Below are 13,128 nucleotides of genomic sequence, written 5' to 3'. Positions count from 1 at the left end.
TTTAGATATTTTTTGTACTAGAATGATGTTTTTAAAACTGAGTCGCCTTGTGTGTCTCTTACCAGTGAAGTTCTAAGAATCGGCAAGGAAAACTATGATTACTTTGAGAGAACACTGCTATCCTGTAACCAGTTGCAGCAGCTGGTCTATGCCAATTATCATGATTATTCTTAACACTGACTTCAACCTTAAGTCTATTGTATATACAAATTCCATATTTTTAACGCACTAGGTGTCTTATAATTTGGAAACTCAGTACACTATGTGTTATAACTTTAATAAAGCAAAAATGGAGTACAATTTAACAACAGCTAGGATTCACTCTGTGTCAATGCAAAATGCAAGATGTACATGTCTGTCAGAGTCTGGCATAGTTACTCTGACCTTAACTTCATTTTCATGGATTTTTTATAATGTTTAACCCAGCCACATTATGTATGTATGTGCCTGACCCAAGTCAGGAGCCTGTAATTCAGTGGTTGTCATTTGTAAATGTGTTACATATTTGTATTTCGTTCATTTTTTTATATAAATAAAGTCGTTAGTTTCTCGTTTGAATTGTTTTACATTTTCATTTTGGGGCCTTTTTCAACTGACTATGGGATATGGGCTTTGCTCATTGTTGAAGGCCATACAGTGACCTATAGTTGTTTAAAATTTCTGTGCCATTTTGGTTTCTTGTGGACAGTTGTCTGATTGGCAATTATACCACATCTTCTTTTTTATATTATGTTAATGTGAAAACTATAGTAAAACCTTCATATATCAGACTATCTATATAAATTCAATCATAAGTAAAGCAGGCGAGACATTTTAGCCTGGTCTATGTTCTTTATACAAAAGTTACATAGAAATGAATACTTTCCAGCTTGTTAAACAGTGAAATAAAGAATGGATTTTGTCTTTGTTATAAAGCAATTAACTTCATGTGTACCTCATAAATTATGATGCATATGTAATTGGTGATTGTTTTCTTTTACTGAAATGTCGTTAAGTCAAAGTGAATTATTAAACCTACTGGATATTTTTAGTTGTGTTTTGTGGTTTGGCTATAAACAATACCTAAACTAGGTGATACAATTAATGCTAATCCTCTGTGTATGTCGCAATAGTAAAATTCAATCTATAACCCATTTGTAATAATTTGATGTCGTTCTAAATTTGTCTAGATTGTTAAAACTTCATTGTCAGATATTGATTCTGTGACAAACCACATCCAAAAACATGGTGATTAAAGTTTTAGAACACAGATCATCACGGCAATCTGTTTATTTTGTGTGGTTTTTCATCAATAAATGTAGGTATTCCTATAAACAATAATTAAGCTTACCAGAAATAGGAATAAAACTGATTGAAATTAACTAAGTAATCTGTTATAACTAATGTACTTACTTCAAAGCAAGTAACAATCAATGTATGTATACTGGCTAGATAATCTCTCCAAGTGCATATACAAATGATGTAATAAGTCTTTTCAGGCAATGTAGAATTATCAAAACTAGATCTGCTTTCAGTTATATATACATTTAAGAAAATTGTACAAAAAAGCTAGTTCCAGTCAGGGGCTGATCCTGTCATTTTAAAAGGGGGGCTGGTGGTTTCATTCATATGTCCTCATGTCCCCATTCAAAAGCATTGATCATCAAGGGTTCCAGTCTGTTCCACCCCCTGATCCCCCTGGATCCTGTAACTAATTCCAATGATCAAATTGGTAATAACAGGGGACCTATAACAAGGTACCAATAAAAGTAATTTGAATGAACCTATAATCTTTCTCTCTGCCCAGTAATAATTATGAATTACAGATTTGACTTAAGATTTTAGTGAATGAGAGAACTGGTTAGAATCTGATTGAAAAAAGAAGCTAATTGTTCACATCATACTCTTATTAAATTAACATGGACTTTGCTTTTTAACCCTTCATAGTTGGCAGCATGACTATGTCTACATGTGGTTTTTTTCTCACTTACATTGTAAATGAAAAACTACTGGGCTAACATATGTATCAACTGATGATACTTGTTAGTTTATTAGTTAGACATGTCTCTCAATAGGATAGTCAGAGTAGACGTCATGTCTCTCAATAGGATAGACGTCATGTCTCTCAATAGGATAGTCAGAGTAGACATGTCTCTCAATAGGATATTCAGAGTAGACATGTCTCTCAATAGGATAGTCAGAGTAGACATGTCTCTCAATAGGATAGTCAGAGTAGACATGTCTCTCAATAGGATAGTCAGAGTAGACATGTCTCTCAATAGGATAGTCAGAGTAGACATGTCTCAATAGGATAGTCAGAGTAGACATGTCTCTCAATAGGATAGCCAGAGTAGACATGTCTCTCAATGAGATAGTCAGAGTAGACATGTCTCTCAATGGGATAGTCAGAGTAGACATGTCTCTCAATGGGATAGTCAGAGTAGACATGTCTCTCAATGGGATAGTCAGAGTAGACATGTCTCTCAATGGGATAGTCAGAGTAGACATGTCTCTCAATAGGATAGTCAGAGTAGACAACTGATTTGTATTGGACTATTCTTTGAAGAGGCATTGTTAAGTTTGAGCTGTAATATGATCTTTTGTTCAGGCATAATTGATGAGATTTTCCATTTTTCCTTGGTATGGGATTTTTTTTAAGAGCATGTGTCAGTGATTTGGGAAAACATCAAAAGTTATATAGATACATACACGTAGATCTCATTAACCTATAGTTTACCGGTATCAGTTATCATTATACAGAGGAATATTTTCTTGCAAAATTCTTATTTCACTTAAACTATTGCAATTGAATAATAGTGAACCTTCATCATTGAGCAAAACCAGTACAGTTTAATCAGCCATATATATAATGTTCTTGAGTTTCTCTTTTAAAAAAGATGTTCTAAATAAAAGTATGTTTAGATGACATTGCATAAAGAAGTTTAAAAGAAGTTAAATTTTGATGATCAGCTTTATAAATGTATTATTTATCTCTTTCAGACAAGAAACCTCCTAAGAGTGTTTGAAAATGATGCCTTTGCATTGAAAAAGTATACATTAGGATTACATAATTGTTGTCAAAGAATTATGAAAGCACAGGTAATGTAATCTCATTTATTTTTACATTTTGACTAAATAAAAAAGGTGTGGTTTATTTAGATGGTATTTTTTTGCTGAACTTTTCTGAATACACATACACAGGCATACTTTTTAGGAAAAAAAGTTGGATGTAAATAGATTTATAAACAAATGGTGCCATTTAGAAAAACAATAATACCTAATTATTATATATATATAGGTGTATGTAAATACTGCTCTGAAATTATAATGTGGTTTTAATCCAAGCTGGCTATATATATATGTACAAATGTGAAATATAGTTTTACATAAAATTCATAGGAATTTACAAGGTGCATAATGCATGTAATGTATTATGTTGTTTTGGCACTGTAAAATAGTGAAACGTAATAAATTTCACACTGGGAAAGAATATGACACTTGAAGAAATGGTGTTTGCTTGATGAAAAACATACACATATTTGTACACATATATTCTGCTTATTCCATATTTCATGTATACATTGAGACATTAATCAAAAATCAAAAATCAAATCAGTTTGAAGAAACTTTGGTTTTGAATGAAAATAAATGCTTTTCTCCTTGTTTTATGGCTTTGATGCAGGATATTACATAAAATAAAATATGCAGAAGCTGCAGTGTTTCTAGTTGACAGAAAGTGGACAAGGCCGAAACTACCATTGAGGCAAGTGAGGCAATTTCCTCACTAAAATTTCGACACTGATTTTTTTTATACACATATATAAATATAATAGTCATTTATTGTCTTAACCTTAATTTCTATAACTTGTCATCATTCCTTTTAAATTATTCTTCCTGGATATAACTCGGCATCCCAACGGGTGATGTTTCTCGATTACATTTACCTAGTAACGATAATCATCATTGATCTCTGGTTAAAAACAGGCTCTTGCAAAAAAAAGGACAAGTGATACTGAAGGTAAAGGAGGAATAATTCTAGTCTGAGTATTAAATATAACTTCATTAAAACTAATAATCCAAAAACGATAAGTAGACTGACAAATCTAGTACTGGGCATTGCAAGGGGGCAGTCCTGTCTGCATATTCATTTCTTCGATTCACCAACTTTAATCTTTCTAGCTCTTTACAGATAAATAGATATAAATAATATGAAACATGCAAGGATAAGATTTTATTCATGTTTCTTCAACCTTAAAAAGCACATCCCATATTACAATTTGACATTATTGAGTAAGGGTAGGACCTTCAAAACAGGATTTTGTCTTTACTTTTCGGGACGTAACGCAATTTCGTGTCCTTATAAGCAAGGTTTCGGAATCGGACGCCCCATATCATATACACTTACTCTAGATAGAATCATATATATATATGTATCTTATCTCATTCTATCCCTAGTTTGTTTACACTTTGTCAGCATAAAAGCGAGTTTAATGATCTTTAATATTTTGTAACTGCGACTGTATGATGGTGCTTACAGGAAAGCTTAATTAATTCCCTTTTGCAAACAAAACTGTTACTACCGATGCTGCTACCGAATTGCCCATGGAGAATTAATAGGAAGAAGACATTGCTCATTGTGTTGATGATAATGTGCTACCTCTAGAAACACAGACTGTCCTGAAACGACTTAAAACTTGGGAAAGAGCATGCATGCATGAGTGGCGAGAGATTGTGCGGTCTTGCCATGCTCCATGTTCATCGCAATAAGGATTTCAGCAGACCAAATATTTTGAATCAATTTGACTGAACCGGCCATAGAAAAATTTGGCAAACTCTTCTGAATAGATGTTTGTTCTATGTTCTGGTGACAGACTCAAATTGATATTTTGATGATTATCTTACCGGATATAAATTTTGATAAAGTTGTATAAAATTTGGTGGTAGCAAAAGTCTTTAAATATGAAAAATTTATATAAAAAGTGTCCAAATTCAAAACATTATCAAACTCTCTGGAAATGTCTAGAATGCAGGATTTTGCACCATTCGTTTCATACCCTAAAAAAAAACAGTTTGTCATCTCAACTCCTGAAACCACACAACAGAATTTCATGAACATTTGTAGATAATAAGGACATACTATGTAGATGTGCATATCGACAGGAAATTACGATTCAATTTTTTTTCTAGGAGTTACATCTCTTTGAACTTATTTGCTTTAAGGTACTACTTCAACAGTTTGTCATCTCAACTCATCTGAAACCACACAACAGAATTTCATGAACATTTGTAGATAATAAGGACATACTATGTAGATGTGCATATCGACAGGAAATTACGATTCAATTTTTATACGACCGCAAAATTTGAAAAATTTTTCGTCGTATATTGCTATCACGTTGGGGTCATCATCGTCGTCGTCGTCTGCGTCGTCGTCCGGCGTCCGAATACTTTTAGTTTTCGCACTCTAACTTTAGTAAAAGTGAATGGAAATCTATGAAATTTTAACACAAGGTTTATGACCACAAAAGGAAGGTTGGTATTGATTTTGGGAGTTTTGGTCCCAACATTTTAGGAATTAGGGGCCAAAAAGGGCCCAAATAAGCATTTTCTTGGTTTTCGCACTATAACTTTAGTTTAAGTTAATAGAAATCTATGAAATTTTGACACAAGGTTTATGACCACAAAAGAACGGTTGGGATTGATTTTGGGAGTTTAGGTTTCAACAGTTTAGGAATTAGGGGCCAAAAAAGAGCCCAAATAAGCATTATTCTTGGTTTTCGCACAATAACTTTAGTTTAAGTAAATAGAAATCAATGAAATTTAAACACAATGTTAATGACTACAAAAGGAAGGTTGGTATTGATTTTGGGAGTTTAGGTCCCAACAGTTTAGGAATTAGGGGCCAAAAAGGGACCCAAATAAGCATTTTTCTTGGTTTTCGCACCATAACGTTAGTATAAGTAAATAGAAATCTATGAAATTTAAACACAAGGTTTATGACCATAAAAGGAAGGTTGGTATTGATTTTGGGAGTTTTGGTCCCAACAGAATAAGGGGCCCAAAGGGTCCAAAATTAAACTTTGTTTGATTTCATCAAAATTGAATAATTGGGGTTCTTTGATATGCCGAATCTAACTGTCATGACTGTGTATGTAGATTCTTAACTTTTGGTCCCGTTTTCAAATTGGTCTACATTAAGGTCCAAAGGGTCCAAAATTAAACTTAGTTTGATTTTGACAAAAAATGAATCAGTTAGGTTCTTTGATATGCTGAATCTAAAAATGTACTTAGATTCTTGATTATTGGCCCAGTTTTCAAGTTGGTCCAAATCGGGGTCCAAAATTAAACTTTGTTTCATTTCATCAAATTTTGAATAAATGGGGTTCTTTGATATACCAAATCTAACTGTGTATGTAGATTCTTCATTTTTGGTCCTGTTTTCAAATTGGTCTACACTAAAGTCCAAAGGGTCCAAAATTAAACTTAGTCTGATTTCAACAAAAATTGAAATCTTGGGGTTCTTTGATATGCTGAATCCAAAAATGTACTTAGATTTTTTATTATGGGCCCAGTTTTCAAGTTGGTCCAAATCAGGATCTAAAATTATTATATTAAGTGTTGTGCAATAGCAAGTCTTTTCAATTGCACAGTATTGCGCAATGGCAAGAAATATCTAATTGCACAATATTGTGAAATAGCAAATTTTTTTTTAATTAGAGTTATTTTTCTTTGTCCAGAATAGTAAGCAAGAAATATCTAATTGCAAAATATTGTGCAATAGCAAGATTTTTTTTTAATTGGAGTTATCTTTCTTTGTCCAGAATCAACTTAAATCTTTGTTATATACAATATACAATGTATATTCACTTTTTACTACCAACTGATAAATTATAATAAATAACATTCAGTGATAACAAGCAGTTTTTTTTACATCTTAATATTTTATGATGTATTTAAATGAGTAGTTATTGTTGCAAACTCCATTAGAAATTTTAATTGAGATTAGTTTTGGAATAAGGGAAAGGGGGATGTGATTAAAAAAATTGGGTTCAATTTTTCTCATTTGAAATTTCATAAATAAAAAAGAAAATTTCTTCAAACATTTTTATGCCCCACCTACGATAGTAGAGGGGCATTATGTTTTCTGGTCTGTGCGTCCGTCCGTCCGTCTGTCCGTTCGTTCGTCCGTCCGTCTGTCCCGCTTCAGGTTAAAGTTTTTGGTCAAGGTAGTTTTTGATGAAGTTTAAGTCCAATCGACTTCAAACTTAGTACACATGTCCCCTATGATATGATCTTTCTAATTTTAATGCCAAATTAGAGTTTTTACCCCAATTTCACGGTCCACTGAACATGGAAAATGATAGTGCGAGTGGGGCATTCGTGTACTGAGGACACATTCTTGTTTTGAGAGGATTAATATTCAACAGCATAGTGAATTGCTCTAAGAGAAAACAAAAATTTTAAGTTCATTAGAACACATTCATTCTGTGTCAGAAACCTATGCTGTGTCAACTATTTAATCACAATCCAAATTTAGAGCTGAATCCAGCTTGAATGTTGTGTCTATACTTGCCCCAACCGTTCAGGGTTCAACCTCTGCGGTCGTATAAAGCTACGCCCTGCGGAGCATCTGGTTTTTTCTAGGTGTTACGCCCCTTTGAACTTATTTGCTTCAATGTACTTCTGCAACAGTTTGTCATCTCAACTCCTCTGAAATCACACAACAGAATTTCATGAAATTTTGTAGATAATAAGGACATACTATGTTGATGTGCATATTGACAGGAAATTATTATTCAATATTTTTTCTTATACAATTTTTTTTTCTTACACTTATTTAATTTCTCCAATGACAATGTGGGGACGTGGGGTATGTGAGCGTGCTCACTAAGGTTCTTTAATCTTTTATGTAGAAATTTCACCATTTAATAGATCAATTTGATTTTTGGTGTTTAACATCATTTGCTGTGCTATTTTCATAGTCAGATTGAGTAATCAACCAGATAAAAAGAGTTTGGTCTATTTATTTTGACAATAACTGCTTCATTTTTCTTCTTTTCAAAAGCTGATTATAAAATGAAATCTTCAAGAAATACACATCTAGTGATTCGTTTTAATGAACAGGGTTATTAAGTCTGTTTATTACATTTATGTGATTCAAAAAAAGTATACAATGTAAATTCATAAAATTAAAAAAAAAAAAATTTGATCTTCGGAAATGTTTCTTTTTATGTTTATAAATCAGTACACAGCAATTAATAATGTGTAATAATTGACCCCTTGTCAAAATGCTTTGAAATGTTAATGACATAATGAATATAATTGAAAATAGTACATAATGATGATTTATATGGATAAAAAGAGACATGGGGGAGTATGTCAATAAGACAGCAACCACATGACACATAAATATTAATAAAAAAGAACCAGAAGACATTTAAAAGTCAACGTTCAGTCTTACTTTTTATTTTGCCTTAGTTTTATCTACATTACATACTAAACCCTAGTAGCAGTCTACACCAAAATCTTTTCCAACTATTAAGTTTGAAGACAGATATTCCAGTACTTTTCTAATGTGTCTAAACAAAATTTGGAAAATACATGTACTTTAAATAATAGACCAAATAAAGGTTTACTAGTCTGAGGCATTGAACCAGTTGCTATCGATGTTATTTGAACTAGATTTGAAATTAGGAAAACTGCAGAATTGTGTATACATGGGATTAAAGTTCCTTAAATTTGTCATACAGAATATTTTGTCATAGAGATTAAGGTAGAGATTACTTATTTTTTATCAATGTAAACTTCAGATGTGAAGAATATTCTATATTTTAAATTTCATAATTGACTATTTCAGAATGAATTATGTGCAGCAACACAAGCATTGTCTCAGCAACTTAGAGATTATGAAATACAGGTATAAGATCTTACATACTACAGAATGAGAACTTTTTAAAAGTTTCAGAAACAAAAAGTAATAAAGTCAAAAATACAATTCAAGCAGTTGTAGAGAGCAAAGATATTTTCTTGGCTCTATATGGAATGCATTTTAGTAGGTTTGTATTGTAAAAAAATAAATTTGATTGATGAATGCTGAATGTCCAGTGTCAAATTTAATACATACAGTTGTATAATAACTTGCATAGATCTAGAAGACTATTTGTCATTCACAAACATATGAAGTTTAATTTGCTACATTATTTGAGACGTTGAAATACTCTTAATATGCTCTGTATCTAATAAAATATATTGTTGTTTTCACATATAATATTTATATTATTTCAGACTTTTCCTTTAGAGCCAGAAGACAGTATACTAACTACAACATTAAAACAGTTTTCTAGTTACTTAGATGATGTTAGTATGATACAATTAAGTATGAATAAATCATTAATGCTAATAAACCCCTGACTGTGATTCAAGAATGGATTGCATGTATCAGTCCTATAACAAAGGCCCAATCAACATCAGCATCATTTATATAGTAAATGCAATACTAAATCACATACATGTGCTAGAAGGTAGTCAATTGGTTATATCACAAACACCCCAAAAATAATCATTAGAACTTTTTTGATACACACTGAACATGATATGAATGATACTGTGGATTCATTTATTTTCGTGGGTACCAATTTTCGTGGTTTGAGGAAAATTTGCATATTCGTGGATATTTAATTTCGTGGTTTTGCAAATGTCTGCACACATTCCTTTAGGTAATTTGTAATTTGTTGAATATTTGAATTCGTGGTTCTCCTGTACCCTCGAAAACCACGAAAATTATTATCCAACGAATATTAATGAATTCACAGTACAATGTAGTAGGTTGTAGTCAATATTAAAGTTGTCATAAGGTCTATAATAATGAGAAACTTTTTGAATTTTGAATCATTTAAAACCAAGGAATGTAAATACAAGTTGAAAGATGAGTGATGATAGTATAACAGTTTTAACATCATAGAATTACAAATGGAAAGGGGGATTGATCAAAAAGACAACAACCTGACAAAAGGGCAGAAAACAGCCCAAGGCCACCAATGGGTTTTCAATGCAGCAAGAAAATTCAGCATCTGGAGGCCAGCTTCAGCTGTCCCCTAAACAAAAATGTATACTTGTTAAAAGAAATTGACACCATACTTAACCCTGACACATATACATGAAGCAATATTAAAATAAACACATCAGTCTATATGTAAAATGTGTTTCCAATTTTAACATTACTGTAGTCTATTGTATAATATTTTCATTCTAGGTAAGTTCAATACAGCAAGTTTTATCAGCACAGTATTCAGAAACAATGATGTATCCTATGTCTAGATTCATTCAAGCAGATCTTGAAGGTAAAAATAATGAGAATGTCATCTAAAATATGTGTAATCAGAATAGTAACTGATCAAACAGAAAACTGGGATTACTTCATTTCAAAGTGTTAAACAGTTTTAGCTAAATATGTATATGCCTGTCCCAAGTCAGGAGCCTGTAATTCAGTGGTTGTCGTTTGTTTATGTGTTACATATTTGTTTTACGTTCATTTTTTTATTTAGATAAGGCCGTTATTTTTCTCGTTTGAATTGTTTTACATTGTCAATTCGAGGCCTTTTATAGCTGACTATGCGGTATGGGCTTTGCTCTTTGTTGGAGGCTGTACAGTGAACTATAGTTGTTAATGTCTGTGTCATTTTGGTCTCTTGTGGACAGTTGTCTCATTGACAATCATACCACATCTTCTTTTTCATATTGACTTCTGATGAATATTTTTTTCAGTGAGTCAAAGTACTGAATGCAAATAACTGATTTTAACTTATAAAACACTTCACTTTATAGACACCTCAAATATTTCTGATATCAAGATAAGTGAAATCTTCAGTTGTATATTATCAAAGAAAATCAAGTTAATTAATAAAACTATAAAAGACATTTATGAAAGTGTGTACAAAAGTGAATTTGAGAAATTTAAAGAATGTTTTAATGAACTTTTCTAAAGGTCCAATATATGGCATCTTTTCTTTTGCTTTTCAGAGGTATCAACCCTGTGTGAAATGTTTCAGATAGCAACAACTGGTAAGAAAGATTTATTTATTGTTATGCCCACCACAAGGCTAAGTGAGCAATAAGGTTTTACCCTTGTCTGTCTGTACATCCCTATGTACTAATATTGGTTTCCGTTTCCCAATGTTAGTTTGCCTGAACCAAATTTTATGACATTCATACAAAATGCTTGTTACCACCAAATACAGAACAATTTAGAGTGGCACCACTTTCGATGTCTTAACCCTTTTTTTCATAAGGACTCTTAAACCATTCGGTTTTCATTCGGGTCCTCTCTAATTTTTCCTTGTATGAATCGAGGATATGCAAGGTCTCATTTGCGCTTGAAATCCCGGCAATTTTTATTGTAAAATCATGCAGTAGAAGGAAAATTGAAGGAAAATAAAAACAAATATTTCGAATATTTTGACAAATGCAAATGGCGGAAATCGGAAACGTAGCTGTAAATACGGAAATATTTCAGCATTTCTATGGCGAAACTGACGACGAGGATTAGTTAAAAGGTTTCTTGTTATCTCAATGTGTTTATTACATTCAATTCATGTGGGAAATATGATTTGATCGATCATTACGAGACGTAGAAAAAGGGGGAAAACAGAGGTTGACTGAAAATTTCGAGGACGGAGCCACTGATATGTGCCATAATTACATAATACGTTGTGTATGGTGCAATACGCTACGGAATCGAGCAATTGGTGTCTTCTTTATAATATGGCAGATAAAAAAACAAAATAGATGAAGACTAAAAGTAGTTTTTATTCAAAACTCAACACCAATGTAATAAATTACACCTTTTACCTGTTAATTACCTGAAAATGCAGGTAACCTGATAAAAGTTTTACTGAAAGAACTGCCTAACATTACAGTTCATACTCTCCTGAGCATTTTTCATGCAATAACCTTTTCTGTATCTCTTATAATAAAAAAGATACAGCAGTCTGAAAAGGAATATACTGTTCTAATGAATGAACACAAAAAAAATGCAGCAGCAGCAGCCATTTTTCTATTTTTTTGTGTAGCGTTGAAAGGCTTAAGTTATGTCCCTTTATTGATTCGTTCATATTTATAAGTTGGGTCATATCCTCTTGGAAGTTTCCTTTACAATTGTATAAATTATGAGGATTCTTAGACTGATTTCACACATTTCACTGTAACCATGGAGAGTTATTGGAATTGGATTTGTAAGGAATAGACTAGTATTTGAAAAATGTCACAATCTCACTCAAGTATGTTGGACTCACCAAATAACTTTGTAAGATAAAAGATTGACTCTCCAAATTACTTTGCATGATAAAAGATGGACTCAAAAAATAACTTTGTAAGATGGAAGATGGAATAACCAAAAAGCTTAGTAAGATAAAGGATTGACCAAAAAAATATATAAAACTGAATTTAAGAACTTTTTCTTGGCCTTTGTCCTCCATTATTAAACATCCCCTTTAAGCATTTAAAAGATTTCTTGGTCCTGGCTTATTGTGTGATTGTAGCTCAACTGTTTATTGAATGTATATAAATACTGCCTATAGCTTAAGGAGAGCGAGGCAATGATTGGAGAAAGGTAGCATTTGATTTATCTCCCTTGCAATGACTAGTGTTGTTAAACATATCAAATTCTTCTCATTTGAATTATTAATAAGTTTTGATGATGAATTTTGTATAACCACACATTATGTTTGAATCATTCGCTTCACAGCAATATATGTAACACCTAGAAAAGGGATGGCAGGATGTTAATTTTTGGTTAGTCTATGTATAGGCACATTGATTTGTGTTCTTTCAGAATTTCAGTTTCACAATAATGGAAAAAGAGAAAGGTCTTGAATGATCTAAAGCTTATAGTTGTCAAATTTTCTTTTTGAGAACTCCTTTAAAAGTTTTAAATATTATTTGAAAGAACTATGCCTTATATATGCAACAAGAAAGTTACTTTGCAGATCTTCTAACTAATATGGCTGCCACTGATGCTTTTAATTGAATATTGCTTGATGCTGTCAGCTGATAATTTTAACTTTGTCATTTTTTTCCAACTGAACGGGAAGTTACAGGAAAGTTAATGCAAGAAAAGATGTGGGGTAAATGCCTATGAAGTAGAGATCCAAC

At 32.0% G+C, this 13,128-nt stretch overlaps 1 protein-coding gene across 2 annotated transcripts in view; it reads left to right on the top strand.

The window, feature by feature from the left end:
- Positions 1-13,128, top strand: part of LOC139512388 (DCC-interacting protein 13-alpha-like) — a 51,614-nt gene that overhangs the window by 8,836 nt on the left and 29,650 nt on the right. For both annotated transcript variants that reach the window (XM_071300000.1, XM_071300008.1), the window contains exons 2-6: positions 2,980-3,078; positions 8,837-8,896; positions 9,265-9,336; positions 10,232-10,319; positions 10,999-11,040. In XM_071300000.1, coding sequence (XP_071156101.1) covers positions 2,980-3,078; positions 8,837-8,896; positions 9,265-9,336; positions 10,232-10,319; positions 10,999-11,040 — 361 coding nt within the window. The remainder of the gene's footprint in view (positions 1-2,979; positions 3,079-8,836; positions 8,897-9,264; positions 9,337-10,231; positions 10,320-10,998; positions 11,041-13,128) is intronic.

This window comes from Mytilus edulis, chromosome 1 (genome assembly GCF_963676685.1).
Source record: "Mytilus edulis chromosome 1, xbMytEdul2.2, whole genome shotgun sequence".
In the NCBI taxonomy this organism is placed as follows: Eukaryota; Metazoa; Mollusca; class Bivalvia; order Mytilida; family Mytilidae; genus Mytilus; species Mytilus edulis.
The sequence above is the reverse complement of the archived record's forward strand: the minus strand, read 5'-3'. Positions and strand labels throughout refer to the sequence as shown.